The sequence below is a fragment of the Gossypium hirsutum genome, chromosome D08 (genome assembly GCF_007990345.1).
Source record: "Gossypium hirsutum isolate 1008001.06 chromosome D08, Gossypium_hirsutum_v2.1, whole genome shotgun sequence".
In the NCBI taxonomy this organism is placed as follows: domain Eukaryota; kingdom Viridiplantae; phylum Streptophyta; class Magnoliopsida; order Malvales; family Malvaceae; genus Gossypium; species Gossypium hirsutum.
In genome coordinates this window covers 6,918,863-6,942,071 of record NC_053444.1, presented here as the reverse complement: position 1 = coordinate 6,942,071, position 23,209 = coordinate 6,918,863, and the positions used below count along the sequence as shown (strand labels likewise).

The window sequence follows — 23,209 nt, the reverse complement described above, 5'->3', positions numbered from 1 at the left end:
TTTAAAAAAAAATAAAATAAAATGAACGTGAGGTATTTCTTTCATGCCTACTTTGCCACTTTTGTCATGCATCTTGTGTTTGATTCATTTAAATGATAAATAGTAAGATAACATACTCTAAACAAAAGGAATGTTGAGCATTACCTAGATGAGAATTTGATAAATACAAGGGCCCCAAAGCAGGAACAATGTTCAGCAGGGGGCAAGAGAGCAATATACGAAGAAATGTGGGTTACTCACCAAACTTGAGGATGAGTACAAAACTAGAGAGAAAAGTCAAGAATTGAGGAAATGAATGCGGACCCTCACAAAAATCAAAAGTGGGGCACGTGACAAACAGCCCACGGTGCATTGTATGATCATGTAGACACAAAAGCATTTAGGACAAACATGTGCATATCGTAATAACATCATACATGACATATACAGGTATACCAGTAGAGCAAGGAATACTAGGAAAAAGCTGCACAGAATCAATGAGGAAGAAGGCTTTTAGTTTCACCTGATGTTTTTTTTGAAACCCTATTTCTTTCAAGAAATATTTTTAAAATTCTGTTTTTTTTTCAAAAAATCAACTCATAATACAGAGGTGAGTTGAGCCTCGGGTCACGCTGAGGTATTTTTAATTCCTGTCTTTTTTTTAAATCAACTCATAATATGATAGGTGAGTTGAGCCTCAGGTCACGCTGAGGTATTTCTTTTAAATTTCTGTTTTTTTTTCAAAAAAATCAACTCATATTGCGAGAGGTGAGTTGAGCCTCGGACCATGCCGAGGTATTTCTTTTAAATTTAAGTTTTTCAAAAAAATCAACTCATATTGCGAGAGGTGAGTTGAGCCTTGAACCATGCCGAGGTATTTCTTTTAAATTTATGTTTTTCAAAAAATCAACTCATATTGCGAGAGGTGAGTTGAGCCTTGGACCATGCCGAGGTATTTCTTTTAAATTTCTGTTTTTCAAAAATCAACTCATATTGCGAGAGGTGAGTTGAGCCTCGGGTCACGCCGAGGTATTTTTCAATTCATGTTTTTCAAAAATCAACTTATATTGCAAGAGGTGAGTTGAGCCTCGGGGCACATGTCGAGGTATTTTTTATTTTTGTTTTTCGAAGATCAACTCATAATCCAAGAGGTGAGTTGAGTCTCGGGTCGCACGCCGAGCTGTTTTCGATTTCTGCTTTTCAAATAAAGAGGAAAATTTTGGATGGTCGACAAAATTCAGTGCTTTTTAGTCTTTGCTCTATCCCTGTTTCACAACGATGAGTAAAGAAAAATTTACATTTTGACCCCAAAACTTTCTAAAATTACATTTCGACCCTTAAACTTTCTCAAAATTTCACTTTGACCCTTAAACTATCAAGAAATTACATTTGGCCCGTATTTTTGCTAAAATTACACTTTTGCCCCAGAAGCTTTGCATCCAATGCAATTTAGTCCTTCTAGACTTGTCAAATCGCTGCAATCAGCAGCCGAACGTACCCCTCCCCCAGCCGAGCTACTCCAGCAGCCTCCTTAGGCCATGATGCCCTCCTCTGCCACCTGAAAACAAGAAGAAATTGACAAAATTGGAGGATTAAAAAGGAATGAGATGGAGAGTGAATGGGGGGTTCATTTTTTTGCAAAAAGAAAGAAAGAAAACTAAGAAAACAGCAGCAAAAAATCAAACAAAAGCAGCAAGCCAAAGGGCCCCAACCACCGCCTTCACCACCATCGTAACCACCGCCGTGCCTTTGCATTCTTTTAACCACCGTCATACCTACAAAGCAAAGCAAAAAAAAGCAAGAAATCAACAAAAAAACAGTAACCAAGAAGAAAAAGAAGCAGCCAAGAAGAAAGAGAAGAAGAAAGAAGAAGCGAAGAGGAGACGCCGGAGACCATCACACCGGGCGGAAGAAGCGGCGACGGCGAGGAAGAGCAAAGTCGAAGGGAAGGAAGAAGAAAAAAGAAAGAAAAAAAAGAAAGAAAAAGAAAGAAAAAATAGAAAGAAAAAGAAGAAAAAAATAAAAGAATAAAAGAAAAAGAAATACATCATAGTCGGGCTTGACCCGACCCGACCCACAGCAGACCACCCAGCAGCCCAAAACAACAGCCAAAAAAAGAAAAAAAAAAGAAATAGCAGTAGCAAAAAAAAACAGCAGCAGGCCTAGCAGGCCAGGCAGCCAACAGGCCAACCAGCAACAGGCCCGTTCCAGCGCCAGCAGGCCTCCAGGCCCGTTCCAGCAGCAGGCCAGCACCCAGCCCAGCACCCAGCGGCCCAATCTGCACAAAAAAAAAGAGGAGAAAAGGAAAAAACAAAAAACAAAAAAGGCCCGAATTGCGTAGCCCGTTGAATCAAGCCCATAACTTTGGGCTTTTGGTAATCTTTTTACCCTTGTTTTAAATTAATTTGTATATTTAATTATTGTTTCATTTCAATTTAATTAGTTTTTTTAAATAGCATATTTAGAAATATTATCACATTTATTTTACTTGCATTTTTAAAATTAAAAAATATTTTAATGCACAAGGCAACGAACCGATTTAATGTTAAGTCATCGAATTCATCGCTATGTTGGGTGAATATCGATGGCTCGTGTTAAATACGGGACGCCCTTAAAAAAAATGAAGATATTCAAAAATTCTCGTGTTATTAAAAATAGAAAAGATTTCTCGTGTTTAATAGAATCACGATTAAATATTAAGTCGAATCGATTTGACACTAAATCGATGATTTCATCGCCATGTCGGGGTGAATATCATCGATTCGTGTTAAATACGGTACGTTTTAAAAAAAATCGTGTTTTCAAAAGTTTTCATGTTTCCAAAATTTCTCGTGTCTCAAAAAATAATAATGAAATTTACCGTGTTTCAAAAAATATATTCGTGTTTTTTAAAAATAATTTCCGTATTTCAAATTTTCGTATTTTCAAAAATTTCCGTGTTTTAAAAAATCTTCGTGTTTTCAAGAATCCTCGTGTTTTCAAAATTCCGGTGTTTCAAAAATTTTCATGTTTTCAAAAATTCCCGTGTTTTAAAAATTTCCGTGTTTTCAAAATTTTTTGTATTTTTAAGAATTTTCGTGTCTCTAAAATTCTCGTGTTTTAAAAATTTTTCGTGTTTTCAAAAAAATAAATGTTTCAAAAATCTTCGTGTTTTTAAAAATTCTCGTATTTTGATCTGATCGCGATTAACTATTAAATTGAACTTGTATTTTTTGAAAATTAGGACAACGCGTGTTTAACGAGATACCAATTTTGGGCGTCGCGAGGGTGCTAATACCTTCCTCGCGCGTAACCGACTCCCGAACCCTAATTTTCTCTGGATTTTCACGTGGACCTAAAATTACCTCTTTTTTAGAAAAGTTTAAAAATAAATTTTTCTTAAAAAAAGAAAATTTATTTGGTGTCCGATCACACCTAGAAAAAAGGATCGGTGGCGACTCACTTTTTAAACGAAACTCCGTTTTTAAATTTTCAATAATTATTTCGACTAGCGCCCGTGCCCAAATTTTTAGGTCGCTACAATAGACAACATTTAGTTTGATGTGATTCATGTGATCTTAAATTGTTTATCGATAATGCCTTAGTTATGAGATTTATAATTATAACATCCTACATTCTTTTAGTCGATGGACTTGGATGCAACACACTACATTTGTTACTAAAACAACTCAAATAGAATAAAAGCATAACATCGAAGTTAAGATAAACAAGCGTGACATATGAATATTGAACAAATGATACATTATAAGCATGAATAAGACATTGCTAAATCTAATATCTTAAAATTATGTGTCTTTTATTCTAGTATGATTTTAGGATTTTATTTTATTTTTCTAACTAATTTTATATATTTTTAGTGTTAAATTGGACTTAATTTTTAGTGTTTCTTACCCAATGTAATTCTGAAATAGCAAGAAGAAATGATAGCTTGACATATGTAATTAAGGCAATTCCGCTTCAGTGGAAGATTTCTTCGCTCCAAAATGCACAAATAAACAACCTTTCACTTTAGTGGAAAGTTTATTTCGCTCCAATAAGCGCAGACAATCAACCTTCCGTTCCAGCAAAAGGTTTGCTTGTTAGAGCAGCACGAGTACCATATTTAGGCTATCTCACTTAAGCAGGGTCTTTTTGAATCGCCCAAAGTCTAATATTTTTTTTTGAATAAAATCCAATATTTTTTATAATCCAATATATATAATTTTATGTTGCGGAAGCGACGATAATATTAATAACAATATTATCAGAAATATTTAGATAATTATTATGCCAACAATTATACTAAGAAAATTCCCAGTTAAATTGGAGGGGTCACAAATGGTCCCGCTTAAAACCCAACAACTAGACAGAACTCACTTAGATATTTATAGCAATAATAACTAAATAAATATAACCAACATAAAGCTATTAAATATAAGCAAACAAATAAGAAATAAAATACCAGAGATTTAACGAGGTTCGGCCAATTTAGCTTACGTCCTCGGACACTACCAAATCAATATTTCTTCTAGAAATATTACAAAGGAGAAGATTTTGGGATGATACAACCAAAGGGGAGGGGTTCTATATATAACAAACCAAACCCCCTCCCTTTCTATCTTTTCCTAATGTGGGATATTGCCAATATTCAACAAATCTCCACCTTGGCGATATTCCACATCTTCGAACATCTTCTCATAACACAAACTTCAATAGTGTCTTCAAATTTGCGCCAACGACGCCATATCAAATGTGTCGGACATTGATCAAGTCTAAACAATGTTCAAACTTGGCCCTTGTAACCACTTTAGTCAGCATATCTGCAGGATTCTCCGTAGTGTGAATCTTTTGGAGAAGTATCTCCTCTTCTTCGAGAATTTCCCGCACAAAGTGATAGCGAACGTCTATGTGCTTCGTTCGTGCATGAAAAACTTGATTCTTTGCTAAATGAATAGCACTCTGACTGTCAGAATACACCTTAAGTTGTTTCTGACCAACTTCCAAGTCTTTAAGCAATCCATGAAGCCAAATTGCTTCCTTCACAGCCTCTGTAATTGCCATATACTCTGCCTCTGTTGTAGACAAAGCCACCGTGGACTGTAAGGTAGATTTCCAACTAACTGGCGCTTTCGCTAAAGTAAACAAATAGCCAGTTGTAGACCGTCGCTTATCCAAATCACCTGCATAATTAGAATCACAATATCCAACTATGCATTGACCAAATGATTCATCCTGCTCGAATGCCAATCCGACATCTATGGTATTTTGGAGATACCGCAGAATCCATTTCACAGCTTGCCAATGACCCCTGCCCGGATCATGCATGAACCTGCTAACAACACTAACAGCCTGTGAAATATCTGGTCTCGTACATACCATTGCATACATCAAGCTTCCAACTGCATTTGCATATGGGACTTTTGCCATGTACTCTTGTTCTTCCTTAGTCGTTGGAGATAACTGGTTACTTAGTTTAAAATGAGGAGCAAGTGGGGTACTTACAGGTTTTGTACCTTCAGACATACCGAAACGTTGTAGTACCTTCTCCAAATACTGTTTTTGTGACAGCCAAAGTTTGCCCCTCTTTCTATCCCGAGTTATTTCCATGCCGAGAATCTTCTTAGCTTCCCCTAAATCCTTCATCTCAAACTCTTTACTCAACTGAGCCTTCAGTCTATCAATCTCCATTTGGCTCTTTGCTGCAATCAGCATATCATCAACATACAAGAGTAAGTAGATGTAGGAATTATCTTGAAGCTTGCGCAAATACACACAATGATCGTATTTGCTTCTTTTGTACTTCTGGTCCTTCATGAACCTGTCAAATCGTTTGTACCATTGTCTCGGAGATTGTTTCAATCCGTACAACGATTTGCTAAGTTTACACACCCAATTTTCTTTACCAGCAACCCTGTATCCATCTGGCTGAGTCATATAGATTTCCTCCTTCAAATCACCGTGTAGAAACGCGGTCTTCACATCAAGTTGAGCTAGCTCCAAATTCAACTGCGCTACCAAGGCCAACAAAATTCTAATGGAGGAATGTTTAACAACTGGAGAAAATACCTCATTATAGTCAATTCCCTCCTTCTGAGCGTAGCCTTTAGCCACTAACCTTGCCTTGTAACGAACATCTTCTTTGTCGGGAAATCCTTCTTTCTTTGCAAATACCCATTTGCAACCAATCGCCTTCTTCCCTTTTGGTAGTTGTGCCAACTTCCACGTCTTGTTTTTCTCTAGAGATTGCATTTCCTCTTCCATTGCACCTAACCATCTATTATTCTCTAAACTCTGAATGGCTTCGGTGTAAGTGGATGGAATATTATCAACAACTGGAAGTGCATAAGCTACCATGTCAGTGAAACGAGCTGGTTTCTGAATTTCTCGTCTCTGCCTTCTGACTGCAATTGGCTCTGATTACTGTTGAGGTTCTTGGGTAGAAACCTCTTCCTCATCTGACTCTGCATCTGCCAATGAAGAATCACTAGTGGTACCTTCTGCTGGAATTACCACACTCTGCTCAAACTCCACCTGCTGCGGAGTACACTCCACCTGCTGCGAAGTACTACTCACTCCTTCTGGATTTACCTTATTCAACATGGCAGATTCATGAAAGGTAACATCCCTACTGATTATCGTCTTCTTTGCCTCTAGACACCACAAACGATATCCCTTAACACCAGCATTGAAGCCCATGAATAGAGCCTTCTTTGCTCTTGGATCTAACTTTGATTCTTTCACATGATAATATGCAATAGAACCAAAAATGCGCAAGGTGTCATAATCAGTAGCAGGTTTTCCATACCATTTCTCCAAAGGAGTCTTGCCATTTATAGCAGATGATGGCAAATGATTGATGAGATGTTGAGCGTACGTCACAGCCTCAGTCCAAAACTTTCTATCTAATCCAGCATTAGATAACATACATCGAACTTTCTCCACAAGCGTTCGATTCATACGCTCTGCCACCCCATTCTGTTGCGGTGTTCCACCTACGGTGAAGTGCCTTACTATGCCACAATCTTGGCATATCTTCAGGAAAGGATCGCTTTTATATTCTCCACCGTTGTCTGATCGGAGAACCTTAATCTTCCTTCCTGTCTGATTTTCAACTTTAGTTTTCCACTTAAGGAAAACTTCAAGCACCTCATCTTTGTTCTTCATAGGAAACACCCAAACTCGTCTGGAAAAATCATCAATAAAGGTGACAAAATAACGTCTTCCTCCAAGTGATGGAGTCTTGGACGGTCCCCATACATCAGAATGCACATAATCCAGAATACCTTTAGTATTGTGAATCCCAGTGCCAAATTTCACCCTTCGTTGTTTTCCCAGAACACAATGCTCGCAAAATTCAAGTTTGCAAGTCTTTGTACCTTTCAATAATCCTTGCTTGGCTAGAGTTTGCAAGGATTTTTCACCAGCATGGCCCAAACGCATATGCCACAGCTGTGTTGCCTCAGCGTCCTTCTTGGTACTCGTAATTGCTGCTGCTGTTGTCCCGACCACTGTACTACCTTGGTAGTAATACAGATTGTTCTTTCTTATGCCTTTCAACATCACCAATGCTCCTGAAGTTGCTTTAAGAACTCCATCTCGTATTGTCACAACTAGGCCTTTAGATTCTAACGACCCCAAAGAGATGAGATTCTTTTTCAACTTTGGGACATATCGTACATCCCGCAAAATTCTAGTAGATCCATCATGACTCCTCAGTTTAATTGAACCTATCCCGGCTATTTTACATGTGTTATCATTACCCATGTAAACAACCCCTTCATCTAGTTTTTGAAATTCAAAGAACCATTCCCGAATGGGACACATATGATAGGAACAACCAGAATCCATGATCCACTCATCTGCATATAATGTTGAAGATGTCATACTAAGAGAAAAGTCTGACTCTGCTTCACTATTGCATTCTGCAACATTTGCATCTTGCGGAGTCTTCCCTTTTTTCTTCAATTTTGGACAATCTTTCTTCCAATGTCCTTTTTCTTTGCAAAAAGAACATTCATCTTTGGCAACAGCTCGACCTTTGGACTTTCTTCTCTTCCCCTTAGACTGACTTTGCTGACGACCTCTTGTTACCAATGCTTCCACTGCTGCTTCACCTGAACCTTTCAACTTATCCTTTCGGCGTAGTTCATAGCTATACAATGCAGCAGTTACTTCATTGAAAGTTACTTCCGATTTTCCATGAAGTAGAGTAGTTTCAAGGTACTCAAACTCCTCAGGAAGCGATCCCAACAACATTAACGCCAAGTCTTCGTCTTCAAAAGTCACATCCAAATTCAACAAATCAGCCACCAGCTGATTAAAATTGGTAATGTGCTCGTTCATCGTGGTACCAGGAACATAACTGAAACGAAACAGTCTTTTCTTCATATGTAACTTATTTTGACTGTTCTTCTTCAGAAATTTCTCCTCCAATGCTTTCCACAATTTACTTGCAGAAGTCTCTTTACTGAATGTATACTTCTGCTCTCTGGAAAGACATGATCGAATTGTACCACATGCCAATCGGTTGATGGTCTTCCATTCTTTATCATCAACCCCTTCTGGTTTTTCTTCCTCAATGGCAATATCTAGACCCTGTTGAAAGAGGGCATCTAGAAGCTCACTTTGCCACATGCCGAAATGACCTGTTCCATCAAAAATTTCCACTACAAATCTCGTATTTGCAGTTCCAATCCTCGGCAAAATGTACGAAGTGGAAGTTGTTGATATGGATGGTTTTTCTTCTGTCATTTTTGCCATAGCTTCTACTTAATAGCCACCAAATGCAGAATACCCACAAGCTTTAGGAAATGTTTCTGATGTGTAAGATCAGACTAAGCTGCAAACACAGAGCATACTACAAAACCTTGGCTCGGATACCAATTGTTGCGGAAGCGACGATAATATTAATAACAATATTATCAGAAATATTTAGATAATTATTATGCCAACAATTATACTAAGAAAATTCCCAGTTAAATTGGAGGGGTCACAAATGGTCCCGCTTAAAACCCAACAACTAGACAGAACTCACTTAGATATTTATAGCAATAATAACTAAATAAATATAACCAACATAAAGCTATTAAATATAAGCAAACAAATAAGAAATAAAATACCAGAGATTTAACGAGGTTCGGCCAATTTAGCTTACGTCCTCGGACACTACCAAATCAATATTTCTTCTAGAAATATTACAAAGGAGAAGATTTTGGGATGATACAACCAAAGGGGAGGGGTTCTATATATAACAAACCAAACCCCCTCCCTTTCTATCTTTTCCTAATGTGGGATATTGCCAATATTCAACATTTTAAGGGTATTTTTGTTTTTACATATAGCTTAGAAATATATATATAGACCTCAAAATTTTGGTAAAAGCATCATGAAAGCCTTTGTACTAGTCTACTAGAAATCGGATTGCATTTTGCTCTCTCTACTAAAAAAATTAGCAAATTAGTCATTGTACATTAGATAAAAAAGCCAACTGGTCATTCTATTAAAAAATTTATCCATTTCTACTATTAAAAACTGATCCATGTATGTCAGAATAAGGTAATATGACATGCCATGTTTAACTGTTTAGTTATTCTATTAGCCACACCAGTTTTTAACAATAGAAATGGATAAAATTTTTTTTTTATAGAAATGACCAATTTGCTCTTTAATAAAATGTATACTGACTAATTTACTCATTTTTTTGAGTAAAAAGAGTAAATGCATATTAACTTTTAGTACAAGAACTTTCATAATACTTTTAACCATAATTTTCAATCTTTTCAATTTTACTATTTTAATAAAAGCTACATTTGTTTTTCATATAATTATTTGATAAATTTATTACATAGATTTTTTCACGTATGGGTTCAATATTATTTATTAATAAAATAATTTTAAATTTAAATTTAAATATCAATATTATTTATTAAGTCTTTGACTGAGTTTATGTCACCTTAAATTGGGTTACTAAATTAATCAAGAAAATATAAAAATACCTTTTCGTAATTAAAAATATATTATTTGAATGTATTTTAATATTTTTATTTAAACAAAAATATGCATATAATAAAATTTAAATACAAAAATTAAATTTACATTTTAATATATTTTATACATATTTTTAATATGCCCATAACATATATATATTTGAAACTATATATATAATTAATTTCAAGCTATATGTTTTTATTTTTTAATGTTTTAATATTGAATGCATCACATGGCCTCGGGTCTATACTTGATATACCCGTGGGTCATGGTTCGGTCGCCATAGGAAAAAGGTTGGTTAACTAAAGAGGAAAGCCTAAGCTCTCACCTCTTCGACTTAGGGTTTATTGTTTATCCTCCTCCTGTCAATTGCTTTGATTCCTTCCCAAAATTTCATTACTCTCACGCTTTTTAGTGGTGCGTTTCTCAATTCCTCATCCTTCCCTTATGATTTCTCGGTTTTCCCCCTTATCTTATGTTGAATCTATCTACTTCTTCTCTTTATTCGTTTATTTCGATTCTGGCCGAGGATATTTTGTTAAATGAAAATTTTTGAAGGGATTCGCTTTGTCGTTTGTACTTATTAGGGTTTTGATATTTGATTGACGATTAATATGCTTCTACGTACGATGTTTTAAAGAAAATACCTTATTTCCAATTAATTTGATTAGGGTTGGTTTTCGTATCTCGAATAGTTTCAAGGTTTTTGTTTTTAGATATTAGAAATCAGGATGGGTTTTCTGGTTCTTCTGAGTCTGTTTCTTTTCTCTCGAAAATCAGATGATGTTATTTTGAGCGGAGTAAGGTTATGATTTATGACACTTTGTGTGGTGTATTCTTGTGTTGACAGTGCGGGGTATTGTCATGGAGATACAGACATGTGGTAAACCGATTGATTCGCTGTTAGAGAAGGTGCTTTGTATGAATATATTATCCTCTGATTATTTCAAAGAGCTTTACCGATTAAAGACTTACCATGAAGTCATTGATGAAATTTACAATCAAGTTGATCATGTCGAACCGTGGATGACTGGGAATTGTCGTGGTCCTTCTACTGCATTCTGCCTTCTTTACAAGTTTTTTACCATGAAACTTACTGTCAAGCAAATGCATGGGCTACTGAAGCACCCTGATTCTCCTTACATTAGAGCAGTAAGTGAAAATTTTCCCGTTTGTCTTCTCTTATTTGTTTTCCCAACCATGTAGAAATTGTTTGTTGGAAGAGAGGATGGATAGTCGTTTCACCATTGTTTTTGCATTTATTCATGTCTATTGATCTTTGATGTGTAATGCGGCTGAGCTTTCCCACTTTTGTACATTTGTTATCAACTTATTGTTCATTAGTATTGTTGTGAACCTGAAGTTGTCATTACAACCTGATTATGGTTTAAACATGACTTCGTTACTCTATCATTGTTGTTCGTATTTTTGGACATTTTAAAAGTTGTAAGTGCTTGCTTAGTCGAGTGGACTGCCTGACCAAGCTTGCCTTATTTTCTTTTATTTGTAAAAATAAATATGTAAGCATTATAATATTATTGTTTTACATAGCAGATTGCTACAAACAAAGGTTGACATGTGATTTTTTCTTTGAGTTGCTGAGAGTTTGCCAACCCCCATATAATAGTAACTTGCTATGCTTATGAGATGCCTGCAATATCCAAGGTTTGATGAGTCTCCTTTTTTTTTCTTGGGTTACTTAGATTTGCTCGGTCCTGCATTTTCGGAATGATTGATCAGCATTGTCTGTTGAATCACTTATCGTTATTCATCCAGTTTAAGTATTTTTTATCTACCATATCTATGGACTTGTAGTTATATGAATAGGAATCAGATCCTATTTCCATATCGCTACACTGAAGATTGGGCATTTTGTAGGTTTGCAAATTCTCTCATATGCTCTCTAACTAAGGCTGATTTTTCATTTATTATTTGCCTTTGTTGTTGTACTTTTCACCTTTCACTCTATATTTTTGGTTTATTAGATTTTCTCAGTCAAGGCTCTCTGAAATAATGCACCAGTTGCTCATTGTTTTTGTTCATGCAGTGTCTCATATGCTAGTCGTACCAAAATAATTACTCATATTGCACAGACTATTCCTACAGTTTAAAAGTTGCCTAACTACACTAATTTAGATCATTGCTATCTGGTTCCTTGAAATTATGCATGAAAATACCTGCAATGTTTTGCATCTTGTTACAGATTCATTATTCCCATTCTCTGGTCTTTTACAATGTGAATGTATATATGGCTGCCTATGGTTGTTTTTTTCATTTAGCCATTAACCGTATAGTTAATGACTTAAACTTATGGTTGCAGATTGGATTCCTCTACTTGAGATATGCTGCCGATCCGAAGACTTTATGGAGTTGGTTTGAACCATACATCAAAGATGAAGAGGTAATAGATGCTTTGACTGCTGAATTGTGGTATCTTGAATTTGTTGTCGTAAAATTTGCCTAAATACTTTATCATTTACATTGATGTTTTTATTTTTGTACAGGTCAGGAAATCTCTTTTTGCCACAATTTTTTGTTCCCAAATACAGCATTATTTTTTTGTTTACCAAGCATTATAGTTTTCTATTGGTAATGTTTGATATTTGATGTTAAGTTACTCTATAATTTGCTTAAGGTCAATTTTTGCTCTACAATTGCAGATTGTAGTAAGGCTGAATTATTTTCCTTTATTCATTAGTTTGGGTGCCATCATGCTTTGTAATTTGTTTAATGAGCTGGTTTGTGTCTAAATATATGTAAATATTCTAATGGATAACTATTTTCTCGACATTCTTTTCCGGCAGTAACTAAGAATAGGTTGACTAGTTAATCCAGTTATGGATATCAAGCCTAGCATTCTCTACTTTGTCATTATTTCCGGTGTAACTCATAACTTCTATAGTTTTTATTTTGCAAGCACTTGATATCTTTCTTTCTTGTTGACTGGTTTTTTTAATAATAATTTAAAAGGTATATAAAAAATATTAGGAATGGTTGTTCATATATTCCTTCACCCCCACCCCCCTTATTTTAGCATGTCAAACTTTGTTTCTGTTTTGGGCTTTTTTCTAATGACAATTAATAGAAGATTAACAATAAAACATGTACAAATTTATTTGCAAATGATTATTCATTTTTATTCCCCTTTTCTTCGACTTTAAAATATGGAGCTTTGTTTATGTTTTGAGCACAAGTTGAAATCATTGCTTTTTTAGGAATTCTCCCCTGGATCTAGTGGACGAATGACCACAATGGGCGTGTACGTGCGTGATTTACTTCTTGGACAGGTTAGACTGAATATTCAACATGCTTTATGATACAAAAAATGTTTTCCCTGCCATTCACATGTTGACCTGAACCTCCTTTCTAGTGAGAAATTGTCAGCCTTTTAATGATATTTTGATCAATTTGAATTTTGTAAGCTTATCGTGCAAAAAGGAATTGTTCTGGTTTTCTCATTGAAGTTTGCATTTAGTTTGATAACCTACCTGCTAGTAAGGACGTGCTACACCATTCTGATCAACCATAATAAATCAACCAGATATTGCATTTATATCTCCAGGTATAAAAAATAATAAAAATGTTTTTCTCTTCTTTCATGATTCTAGATTTTTTAAATATACCTACTTAAGATGATGCATGTCTGAGGAAATCCTTATCTTTTGTGGACAAGTACATCAAAATTTGTTTGAACAGCTTGCCAGTGGCCCAAATGGAATTTTATTTGAAAGAGTTGGTCAACTTATTACTAAAGCTAGGAGTCAATTGCAAACATAGTACAAAGTAGCATTCCGTGCTAAATATTCTAAAATTTATGCAAAAGCCATTGGAGGTCTATTTAATGGTTGTAGAAGAAATTTGGGCTGAAATTTGAAGAAATTCTTCTGAAAGCAGTAGTGCTGAACATAATTAATCTAATTAGTATTCCCCGCTTGATCCTGTAATGAACTTAAATGAAATATAACGTTTATGCTATTTGCATTCTGGATTGGCAAAGAATTTCTGGATAACCAGATTTTTGCTCTTGCTGCTATTGTATGTTCGAAGAAGGTACTATTTCTCAGTCTGCCCTTCAATGTATCCTTTAATCTGAGTTTTTTTTTCCCTTTGTTTCCTTTTATTTTCAAAGCATTTCATTGGTTTGCAGCAGCAATGCGGGCCGAATGCATGCTTCTTTGACTCTTCCTGGATTGGAACTTGAAGCACAGCCTAGAACTTCCTTCTGTATAGGGTCCGATACTTAACAGAATGTCATCATTTAGATTGTTATTGTTTAAGTGTACTATTGTAAGCTCCCAGTATTCTTAGAGTTTGTTTCCCTTGGTTGAGTTGAATGCTAGGTTATTTGTCTGAATTCTTTTTTGGTCTTTTGTGTTGATTTTTATGTCCAAGATGGACAATATTTGTTGACTGTTCTTCGAATTCATTTGGACTTTGTCATGTCTTTCATTTAGGTTTGTTGTTGGTTTTGTTTTTCATAGAGGGAAAAAAATTGACACTCTTGACTTTCTTGCTGCAGTACTACTTTGATACTCTTTTCCCCCGAATCCCTGTTCCTGTGTTGCGGCAGGTGACATCCAATCTTGAGAAGATGAAGCTGCCTACTAAACCTTCAGGTTCAACTGGGGATAATAACCGTCATGGATCTGATGACACTGCTCGCCGCCCACCTTCTGTAAAAGCAGCACTTTCTGTCTCCTTTGGTCAGCGTGCCCCCCATCGGGCATCGACCAGGGACTCTTCCCCTGTGCGTCGCACTCTACCCCCATCACCTTATGACAGATCCAGTGGTGATGATGCAAGGAGGTCTCCCAGCCACCGTCGCAGCCAGAGCCGTGATAGAGAGTATTCTGACAAGGATAGGGATCGGAATCGTGATAGGGATAGGGAAAGGGAGAGGAGCAGGGACCAAGACCGGGGTTGGGGTCGGGACCGTGATAGGGAACGAGATAGAAGCAGGGATCGGGATCGGGATCGGGATTGGGATCGTAATAGAGAAAGAAACAGAGAGAGAGAGAGGGAGAGGGAGCAAAGACATGATTATGATAGAAGGTCAAGGTACGCTGATGAAAGTAGGCGATACAGGAGCAGAAGCCGAAGTCCGAGTGTGAGCAGAAACAGGAGCAGAAGTCAGAGTGAGCAAGGTGGGAACAGTCATTATGATCGACTTCCAAGTCCATCAAAAGAGGGAAGCAAGGCATCCAGTAATTTGGCGAAGCTGAAAGATCTGTACGGTGATGTAAGTGATACAAAGGGAGATGATGCTGGGTTCGAAAGGATAGCAAAGAGGGACAACAGTGGTGAAGAGGTGATTAGACTAGGTGGTTCTTCTTGGAAATAATAGGGTGGGTGGGTGCATTGCAGAGCACCAAATCAAATCAGACCAGACCCAAAAACAAGACAAACTTTGTCAACATTTTCATTCTCCCTGTCTGGACAATGCTGGATAGATGCAGTCGTGGTCACGACTGGCATATCGTGTATACTAATGTTTCATTATCTTCTTAATTTTAACTTCAGATGATTCCAAAATTAAACTTCAATTGCGCATGAACAACTTTTTCGGATGCCTAGCTGTTTGTTTGTTGTTGGTTATTATCTAAATACCGAGTATGAAATTAAAAGAAAAAAAAAATTATCTAGATTCAAATTTAAGAATTATTTACATGAGCAAAAATATAATGCTTGTTTCTAAGTTAATTATTTTAATAAAAAATTAAATATTTATATAATGGTGTTCTCATCTTTTGATATTTTTATATGTAATTTTAAAGATTGAATCCAAACTTAAAAGAAAATTTATTTGTAAGCATCTCACCGATTTACTTCAACTCAATTATTGATTAATTCAATAACCATTACTATTATCTTCTGAATATTGTAATGAATTTTAGACAGTTTTCTATTTTGAGAAAGGAGTTCTCATAAATGCATCACCCCTTGTCTTGCTAGTTCTCTAACCAAAGCAGGATAAACAGAATGAAAGAAAAGAACAGCAAGTAAAAAATAACTGTATCTATCGAACACTGCATTTCAGGGCTTAAATTAAGCATATGTCCCAGTCCATGATCACACAATTTTGAGACAAGATTGGAAGTTCATTGTAGTTTAGATAATTGATTTATACATGTAATTAATTTCAAGTGTTGTTTACCTCTGATCCTATAGGCTATACGTAAACTGAAATACCAGACTTGCTATTACCAAAGTTGAAAACTACCCTCACAGCCGTTAATGTATTAACAAAGAATAATAAGACATGATGTAACTATCTAAGATGTTGTGGGTTCGCTACCGCTCGGCTCATCCAACATCTCAACCACAGGAGCATACTGCACAAGTTAAAAGCAGGAATGGTGAGGGATGATATTGTTTATATACATAGAGAGTGAGAGAGAGAGAGAGAGAGAGATTGAAGTTCATGGAGATGAAAAAATCAGAGAGAGACCTCATCATTCTCTTCAAAGTAGATTCCATCAACTGCACTTTTCTGCTGGAACTCCCATCCTAAACTATTTTCAAGCAGCTCTTTTAATTTCCTTGTCTGCAAAATTCACATATATTGAAACTCAGGATTTTCACTTCACATAATTTACTTATACCTGCCGCTTGCAAATAAATAATTGCAGGGGAGTAAAAGTATCCACATTCTCCAATCAGATACTAGCCAAATCACCCAAGGATTTTAAGGGTTTTCATATACACACAGTTTAGGCAGTCTTTATATCTAACAATCAGGTTTAATTAGTTAAAGATTGAAGATAAAAAGTAGTGTATGAATAATAAGCCTAGTCTCCATTTGTCACCATTGACTCCTTTTAAGAGGAGAAAAAAAAAAGGAAAGGGATAACTATACGGAAGAAATAGGTGAAGTGTAAAAACCTTCCTAGTTCGTAACATGTTTTGGAAAGTATAAAATCGGTAAGAATTGAAACGTAGAAAAGCCAGGCTTAGAACACATACCCATGAGAGAAGATCTCCATCAACAACTGAAGCATCTTGCACTAACGAAAAGAAATCCTGTGATTCCACCATCAAACTACTTATCAATTTTGGTGTAGGCTAATGTTACTGAAAAATGGTTACTTTAAAGTTAGGTACAAATGAAACAATAAGTCAGGTGCTCCTATTTCTAACTAAATGTCAGAACTTGACAAAAAGATGCAGGTTTCAACTATTTCAAGGCAAAATAATCATGCTAACAATCAGTCAACACAACCACACATCTAAAAATCATGAAACTACCTTGCAAAAGCAGTGCAGAAAGCTATCAGAAGAAAACCATGAATCATCCAATAATGCTGATGTCCCTGCCTCTCCAACACTACGATCTTTCTGAAGTCCATATTTTAGTTGATAGTAGATGACCTTAATGAACTGTCACAATCCTGCCATATGTTAGATATTAACACTAAACTATAAACATCAAGACAGGAAAAAAGGCATCATGTGTTGTTGACAGACAGCATATGCTGAAACTAAGAGAGAAAAAAGATAGCTCCAATTCAGTATGCATAAACTTGAATGGAATAGCAAATATTTTTTGATCTAGGCATACAGCTCTTACTATAATGTGCAGAATTATATAGTTAAGGCAAATTTACCCAAAAAAGGATCCCAGACAAAGAAACGATAAATTCAGAAAATTACCTTTGTGAACAACTGACTCCTTGTTTGAAAAGGCTGCAAAATATATACAACGGAAAAGTCAAGGCCAAATAAAAATAACAAATCCATTTGCTATATACTAGCATTAAGTAATTTAACAATGAAAACAAGCCAAACAGTTGAATATACATGAAGGGAGGAAATGTAAGCCTTTTGAAAAATGGAACTAATAAAACATTTATGCAGCAGACAGAATGTTCGGTGAGTAGCATGGTTTTTGTGCATCCAAGGTCAGACCTAGGATCTCTTACCAATAAAATTTTCCAAAATCAAGCATCCATATTCATATAAATTAATGTTCAAGTTGTTGCAGCTCCAGATGAAGGTGTTGATCGTTCAAGAGTGTGGTTTAACTCCAATCCTCATCAAGCATTGGCTGTCTATTCAGGATGCTAAAAGTTCAATCAATTAGGATGACTAAATAAGAAGACCCAGTAGTGAGTTTCCTTCTTATTTGGTAGATCTTCGCTCACTATTGCTGATGGAGGATCAATTAACTTATCCTTAAATATTAAAGAACCAATATATTGTAATAGAGAACAAGTGGCTCCTTCTTCATATTCCACAATATCTCATATTTTACTGATCCCGATGCAACAGTGGAAGGTATAGTGGCATCCATTTTAAGCCAGGTCATTTGCAGAGGGTAAATTGAAGAAATTATAAGCATTGGACGACATCAGAGTAAGGATAATAGCCTTAATATTATCCAAACATGCTTTAAGTCTCTTTGTCACTATCAAGCATTCAACTCTTCAAGTTTGCAAACAGTGCTTTGACAAGAAGAGTGATTCTAGCACATCAAAAAAGCATCAAAATACTTCTGCCTAATAAAGAGACAAGAAAACCATCACCAGAAATCAATAATGATAATAGAGTATGATGGATGGAGATGTCATATAATATAGACAAGAAAAATGAAACTCAAAGAAGCAATTAACAACATCCACACTATTTGCCCTACCCCTTTTAGGTGATATGACAGACCAACAAATACATGTCAACCATTCATCAAGGGTCCAATATGATGTGAAAATAAAATTGGCAAATACATACTTACAGCCTCAGTACAGCCTAACAGAAGGCTAACCAAAGATTTCCATTGCATGAATGCTTCAAGTGATTGGCCCATCTGCAGGATAATCACATGTTGTGAAATTCAAACAGAATCCAACTTTAGGGGAAAATGTATGTTATTCTGTTCATACCAAAAAAGCTATAAATGCAAATTGCAGCTCCCCAAGAAGCGACTCTTCAGAGCCACCATAATCCTTCACCAGTAAGGTCTCTAATAGTTCGGTCTGCATAGGGAAGCAAAAAAATTACAGTCAAACGAGAAAATGCCATTTAGAAACTATTCAAATTTAATTACACTCAAACACCATGACTTAGCAACACTTGCCTTGTCAAGATTCAAAGAAGTAAGTTGTTCACTTCCAATTCCTTTGCGCTTTATGATACGGGGTATTGGTGTATAATAGCATCCTCTTTTTGGATGTTTCTCAGCAGGTGAAGAGAATTTACTATTCCTCAACTGGTCATCTAAAACTCTCTCCATAGCACTCTTATAAGTATTCTTCAGCATCCCATGTTCATATGTAACCGTAATTTCTCCTCCAATGGGTTCTGCACATTGGATATATCATGTTAGATCATGCTAAGCAGACTCTAATTGGAGAGAATATTACATATCTAAGCCCACCAAAGTTGTCATATTACTAAACATCAACAATGCAACATGGAACACATGAGATACCCCAGAACACTGGAATCTTAGGCAGCCACAAGAATCCATTTCAATGAAACCTAGTCAAAAAATTTCATTAGCCATAAGAATGTCCTTTAAGGAGCCATTGCTTAAGGAGCCATAAGAATGTCATTCTATTAAAAACTGTTAATGGAACTCTAAGAAGTTTTTTTTACATTGCTAAAAAATGAATGAAGTACAAATTGACATTCAAAATTGTGTTGTAAATGAGCTGTCTACCTAGTCCACACTTTCCAATTTAAGCTCACTATACGCCCTGCATTCCCTTGTTAAAACCAAGAAAAATGATAAAACAGAAATGTAAGAAAGCCCAGGTGAGGAATTAAAAGCATGAGCATCCATACATAAGCAAAAGTACACACATCATAAAAACAGTGCCATACACATGGAGATCAAAATGCTGTATCTAAAAAAAGAGCAAACCTAATCGTTCAATAGTGCTTTTTGTAACGTAATTAGACAATCTCTTCCAATCTGCATAAAGGCTTAGATCATAGGGGCCCAGATGCTTGTCAAATTCAAAACTTCTAACTGCTTGCCTGTATCTCTCTTCCTAGAAACAGAAATGAAGTACGAACTAATTAAACGCATTATTTAAAAAAAGTGTTGCTCATAACATTAGCAAAAAAATAGCTCAATTCAAATCTTCCAAAATAATAAGCATTGCCTTTCACTTTTAGGGGTCAAGCTCCACTCCATTATTTTCCTATCCATTACCATCCAATACAAGTTTACTTGCCATTTATAAGTATGACCTGCACACTTCATAAGTGGGTCTACACAAAAATAATGATGATTAATGTATTGGAAAGTAATGGACAAAAAACTAATGGACAAGATAACAACCCCACTTTTGGGGCTTGAATCCCATATTACAGAATACTTCCATTACCAATCTAGTAGGAATCGATATCTAAATGAATCATCGAAAAGAATATAAGAAGCACAATTAACATGAATACAGACCTCTTCTTCTGGTACTTTAATTAAGCGTTCCTCTTGTTGATCCCACATACGAACAACCACCTGCCAATGGTAGGATATATTCTTACAAGTTATGTCAAGCTCCCAATCTGAGATAAATTAACAAGGAACTTTGTGTTCACTTGAGTTAATGATCTTGAAAGATTCTAACTTATCACTGAGGAACAAGCAAATGGCTAAATTAGAACTCTAGCCAGTCCATATTTTTACTCAGCAAAGAAGATGCATAACAATGGCTATACATCAATTAATCTAGTTTAGATAATATAAGTGCTCAAAAACACCATCATTAGAAAAAAAAATACAGCAGCATACAATAAATATGAGAATCAATTGACAGAATAGCATTACATGTATATTGTATATATATACATAAAAGTCTGTTTTCCTTCCTCAACTTTATTTAATAGCAACAAGAAAACTGTATTTCCCTTTTCTACTACCAAAATTTTCTACAAACATGTTTGAAGACCTTCACACCTGAGAGTATCCAGCATCGATAAAGAAGCCAGTAATTGGTGAAAACTCTTTGCCATCCCTGCATGTTAACCAATAAAAGCCTATGATATAGATCTCCAAATGAAAATATATAAGGAAATAATGAAAAATGGGATTTTTTTCAGAGATAACATGTTATGCTAATCTGAACTGCATCTTCTGTTAGGTGATGATGGCCTACGATCCTATCAAGTAATTACCAAGCACGATAACAACAAATTCTCTTCTTTTCAGTTACATGTGATTGGCTTTAAGGATAATTTTACACCATTGCTAATTTTACTTTTAAAATAAAGTAAAAATGTGATTTTAGAGTTGTATCTCTACTCATCTTCCTCTTGCCAGGAGCATTCTCCACTACCTCATATTTTCAAAGGCAGTACGATAGGCTTCCTCTTTACATATCAAAACCATCATAAAGTAACTTGCTCCATTCATTAAGCACACAAGATCCAACACCCACATAAATGACTAAATTCAGTTGACACAGTGCTAAGCTTTTGGCTGATAATTTTGAAACTAACCTGGTGGAAGAGCTGTAAAAGACGAAATGAACACCCGGAGGAATCATTTTAATGCCTTTAAAAGCAGGCCCCACAGAAAAGACCTGCAAATAACAAGAAAAGAAAAGAAAAAGGTGGAATAAATATAATTTGAGAAACAAAAGAGAGATAGGGAAGGGGGCGGAGGAGTACCTGAGTGTCGATGCCGAAAAGAGTGTATTGAGGGACGTCAAGGAGGAGAAGCGTAGCTCCGCTCTTTAGTAACTCCAATGCCTTATCTGCATCCATCATTTCCCCTTCGGTTTTAGTTCTCAACTAGAAGTTGCTCCCTTCTTAAAACAAGGTAGGAGGAGGAAGGAGTAGGAGGGGATTGGCGGTTGAGTAAAGAAGAGAGTGGAGGTAGTTTCTAGAGTCAACCCAAGCTCTGGTCTGGACTTTGAAGATTGGGCTTAGGTTTGGCTGCTTTTGAGTACAATTGCTTATGCTGTACCGCACTTTGAGTTGAGGTACGCCAGAGCGATAATACATACGTTATAATCCATACTGTAAGTATATTAACATTTATGATTTAATGTTTAAATATATTGTAAGTATAATATAATCATGGCGTGTATATATAGATATATGTAAGTAACCATGGAATGGATTTACTTTGTTGAGCTTGGAAGGTAGTAATAAAAAAAAGTTTGATATTTTTAGATATAATTTAGGAATATATAGTTCAAAAATTTTCATGGCACCGTACCAAATCCAAATACTACTCATCAATTCAGTGTTTAGTATACTGAGAAAACCCTTCTGTTGTTCTTGGCCTCTTCACTTTCATTAATTTAAATTCCATGAATGTTCACTTTTCTTTTTAATTTTGTTTGACATCCACAAAAATATTTTCCTTTTTAAATAAATCTAAAGTAATGCAATAACTCTTAAACTTGATAATTAATCTATTTTGGAACTTGAATTTCCTTTTTATGTATTTTACATGCCCACTTTTGTACCTAAACTTCAATTCTATAAAAACACGAGATTACTTATAAATTATATATTAACCTGAAAGTTAATTTCTTTATAAAAAAAACATATATTTTAAATTTCAAGTGATATGTCATGTGTAACACCCTAAATCCGGCCTAGACTAGACCTGTTCATGGGCCGGGCCGAGCCAGTTTCGGGCCGGGCTCACAAAAAATTTTCAGCCCGTTTACTAGGCCCGGACCCGGCCCGGCCCGAAATATGGGCCTGAGATTTTGCCCAAGCCCGACCCGAATAAAAAATATAGGGCCCGAGCCCGGCCCGGCCCGGCCCGTTTTTAATTAAAATTAAAATTAAAATTATTTTTTTAATAAAATTAAAACTAATTGTTATTAAAATTAATTGTTAGTAAAATTATCAAATTATTAATTGTTAATTGTATTAATTGTTGTAATAAAATCTAACATTTGATTAGTAAATTTATCAAATTATTAATTGTATTAATTGTATTAATTGTTGTAATAAAATCTAACATTTGATTAGTAAATTTATCAAATTATTATTTGTATTAATTGTATTAAATGTTGTAACAAAATCTAACATTTGATTAGTAAAACAAACTTGATGTTTTATTATTATTATTTTGTAACACTAGTCAAGGAAATGAAAGTAAATAAACTTAAAATAAAAAACTATTATATTTTAAAAATAAAAAATATATATTTAATATTTTTCGGGCCGGGCCGGGCCGAGCCTAGGCCAAAAAAATCTTGCCCGAGGCCGGTCCATTTTTTAAACGGGCCTAAAATTTTGCCCAAGCCCATATTTCGGGCCTATATTTTTACCCAAACCCTCCCATATTTCGGGCGGG

The 23,209-nt window shown here is 35.5% G+C and overlaps 2 protein-coding genes across 11 annotated transcripts; one reads left to right on the top strand and one right to left on the bottom strand.

Moving 5' to 3' along the window:
- The first annotated feature begins 10,145 nt into the window (after positions 1-10,145).
- LOC107915621 (pre-mRNA splicing factor SR-like 1) lies at positions 10,146-15,512 on the top strand. Of its 9 annotated transcripts, none has more exons than XR_005917420.1 (6): positions 10,183-10,362; positions 10,796-11,097; positions 12,266-12,346; positions 13,161-13,232; positions 14,096-14,232; positions 14,465-14,573. XR_005917420.1 is itself a non-coding variant. In XM_041099703.1 (6 exons), the coding sequence occupies exons 2-5, from the start codon at positions 10,810-10,812 to the stop codon at positions 14,144-14,146; spliced, it is 492 nt and encodes a 163-aa protein (XP_040955637.1). In that variant the 5' UTR covers positions 10,183-10,362; positions 10,796-10,809; the 3' UTR covers positions 14,147-14,176; positions 14,465-14,573. The 9 variants fall into 9 exon arrangements, 7 of the variants coding, with proteins under 7 accessions (XP_016700249.2, XP_040955637.1, XP_040955636.1 ...); XR_005917419.1 differs by having other exon boundaries at positions 14,075-14,232; XM_041099703.1 differs by having other exon boundaries at positions 14,096-14,176.
- Positions 15,513-15,945: 433 nt separating this feature from the next.
- LOC107915606 (protein AAR2 homolog) lies at positions 15,946-21,905 on the bottom strand. 2 transcript variants are annotated; one of them, XM_016844749.2, is made up of 13 exons: positions 21,559-21,905; positions 21,388-21,470; positions 20,846-20,903; positions 20,348-20,407; positions 19,805-19,934; positions 19,016-19,239; positions 18,822-18,914; positions 18,674-18,745; positions 17,596-17,628; positions 17,191-17,322; positions 16,909-16,965; positions 16,394-16,489; positions 15,946-16,277 (listed from the first exon to the last, which is right to left on the bottom strand). In XM_016844749.2, exons 1-13 carry the CDS (start codon positions 21,655-21,657, stop codon positions 16,218-16,220), a joined length of 1,197 nt encoding a protein of 398 aa, XP_016700238.1. In that variant the 5' UTR covers positions 21,658-21,905; the 3' UTR covers positions 15,946-16,217. The 2 variants fall into 2 exon arrangements, with proteins under 2 accessions (XP_016700238.1, XP_016700241.1); XM_016844752.2 differs by having other exon boundaries at positions 17,191-17,280.
- Positions 21,906-23,209: the final 1,304 nt, after the last annotated feature.

Excerpts from the sequence above, each read along its gene's own strand:
- LOC107915621 (XM_016844760.2), top strand. The coding sequence starts at position 10,810 with ATGGAGATACAGACATGTGGTAAACCGATTGATTCGCTGTTAGAGAAG. Across the intron at positions 11,098-12,265 it reads ATTCTCCTTACATTAGAGCA|ATTGGATTCCTCTACTTGAG; the intron begins GTAAGTGAAAAT and ends TTATGGTTGCAG. Across the intron at positions 12,347-13,160 it reads CATACATCAAAGATGAAGAG|GAATTCTCCCCTGGATCTAG; the intron begins GTAATAGATGCT and ends TTGCTTTTTTAG.
- LOC107915606 (XM_016844749.2), bottom strand. The coding sequence starts at position 21,657 with ATGATGGATGCAGATAAGGCATTGGAGTTACTAAAGAGCGGAGCTACG. Across the intron at positions 20,904-21,387 it reads TTTTACAGCTCTTCCACCAG|GGATGGCAAAGAGTTTTCAC; the intron begins GTTAGTTTCAAA and ends GTTAACATGCAG. Across the intron at positions 18,915-19,015 it reads CTTCTTTGAATCTTGACAAG|ACCGAACTATTAGAGACCTT; the intron begins GCAAGTGTTGCT and ends TTCCCTATGCAG.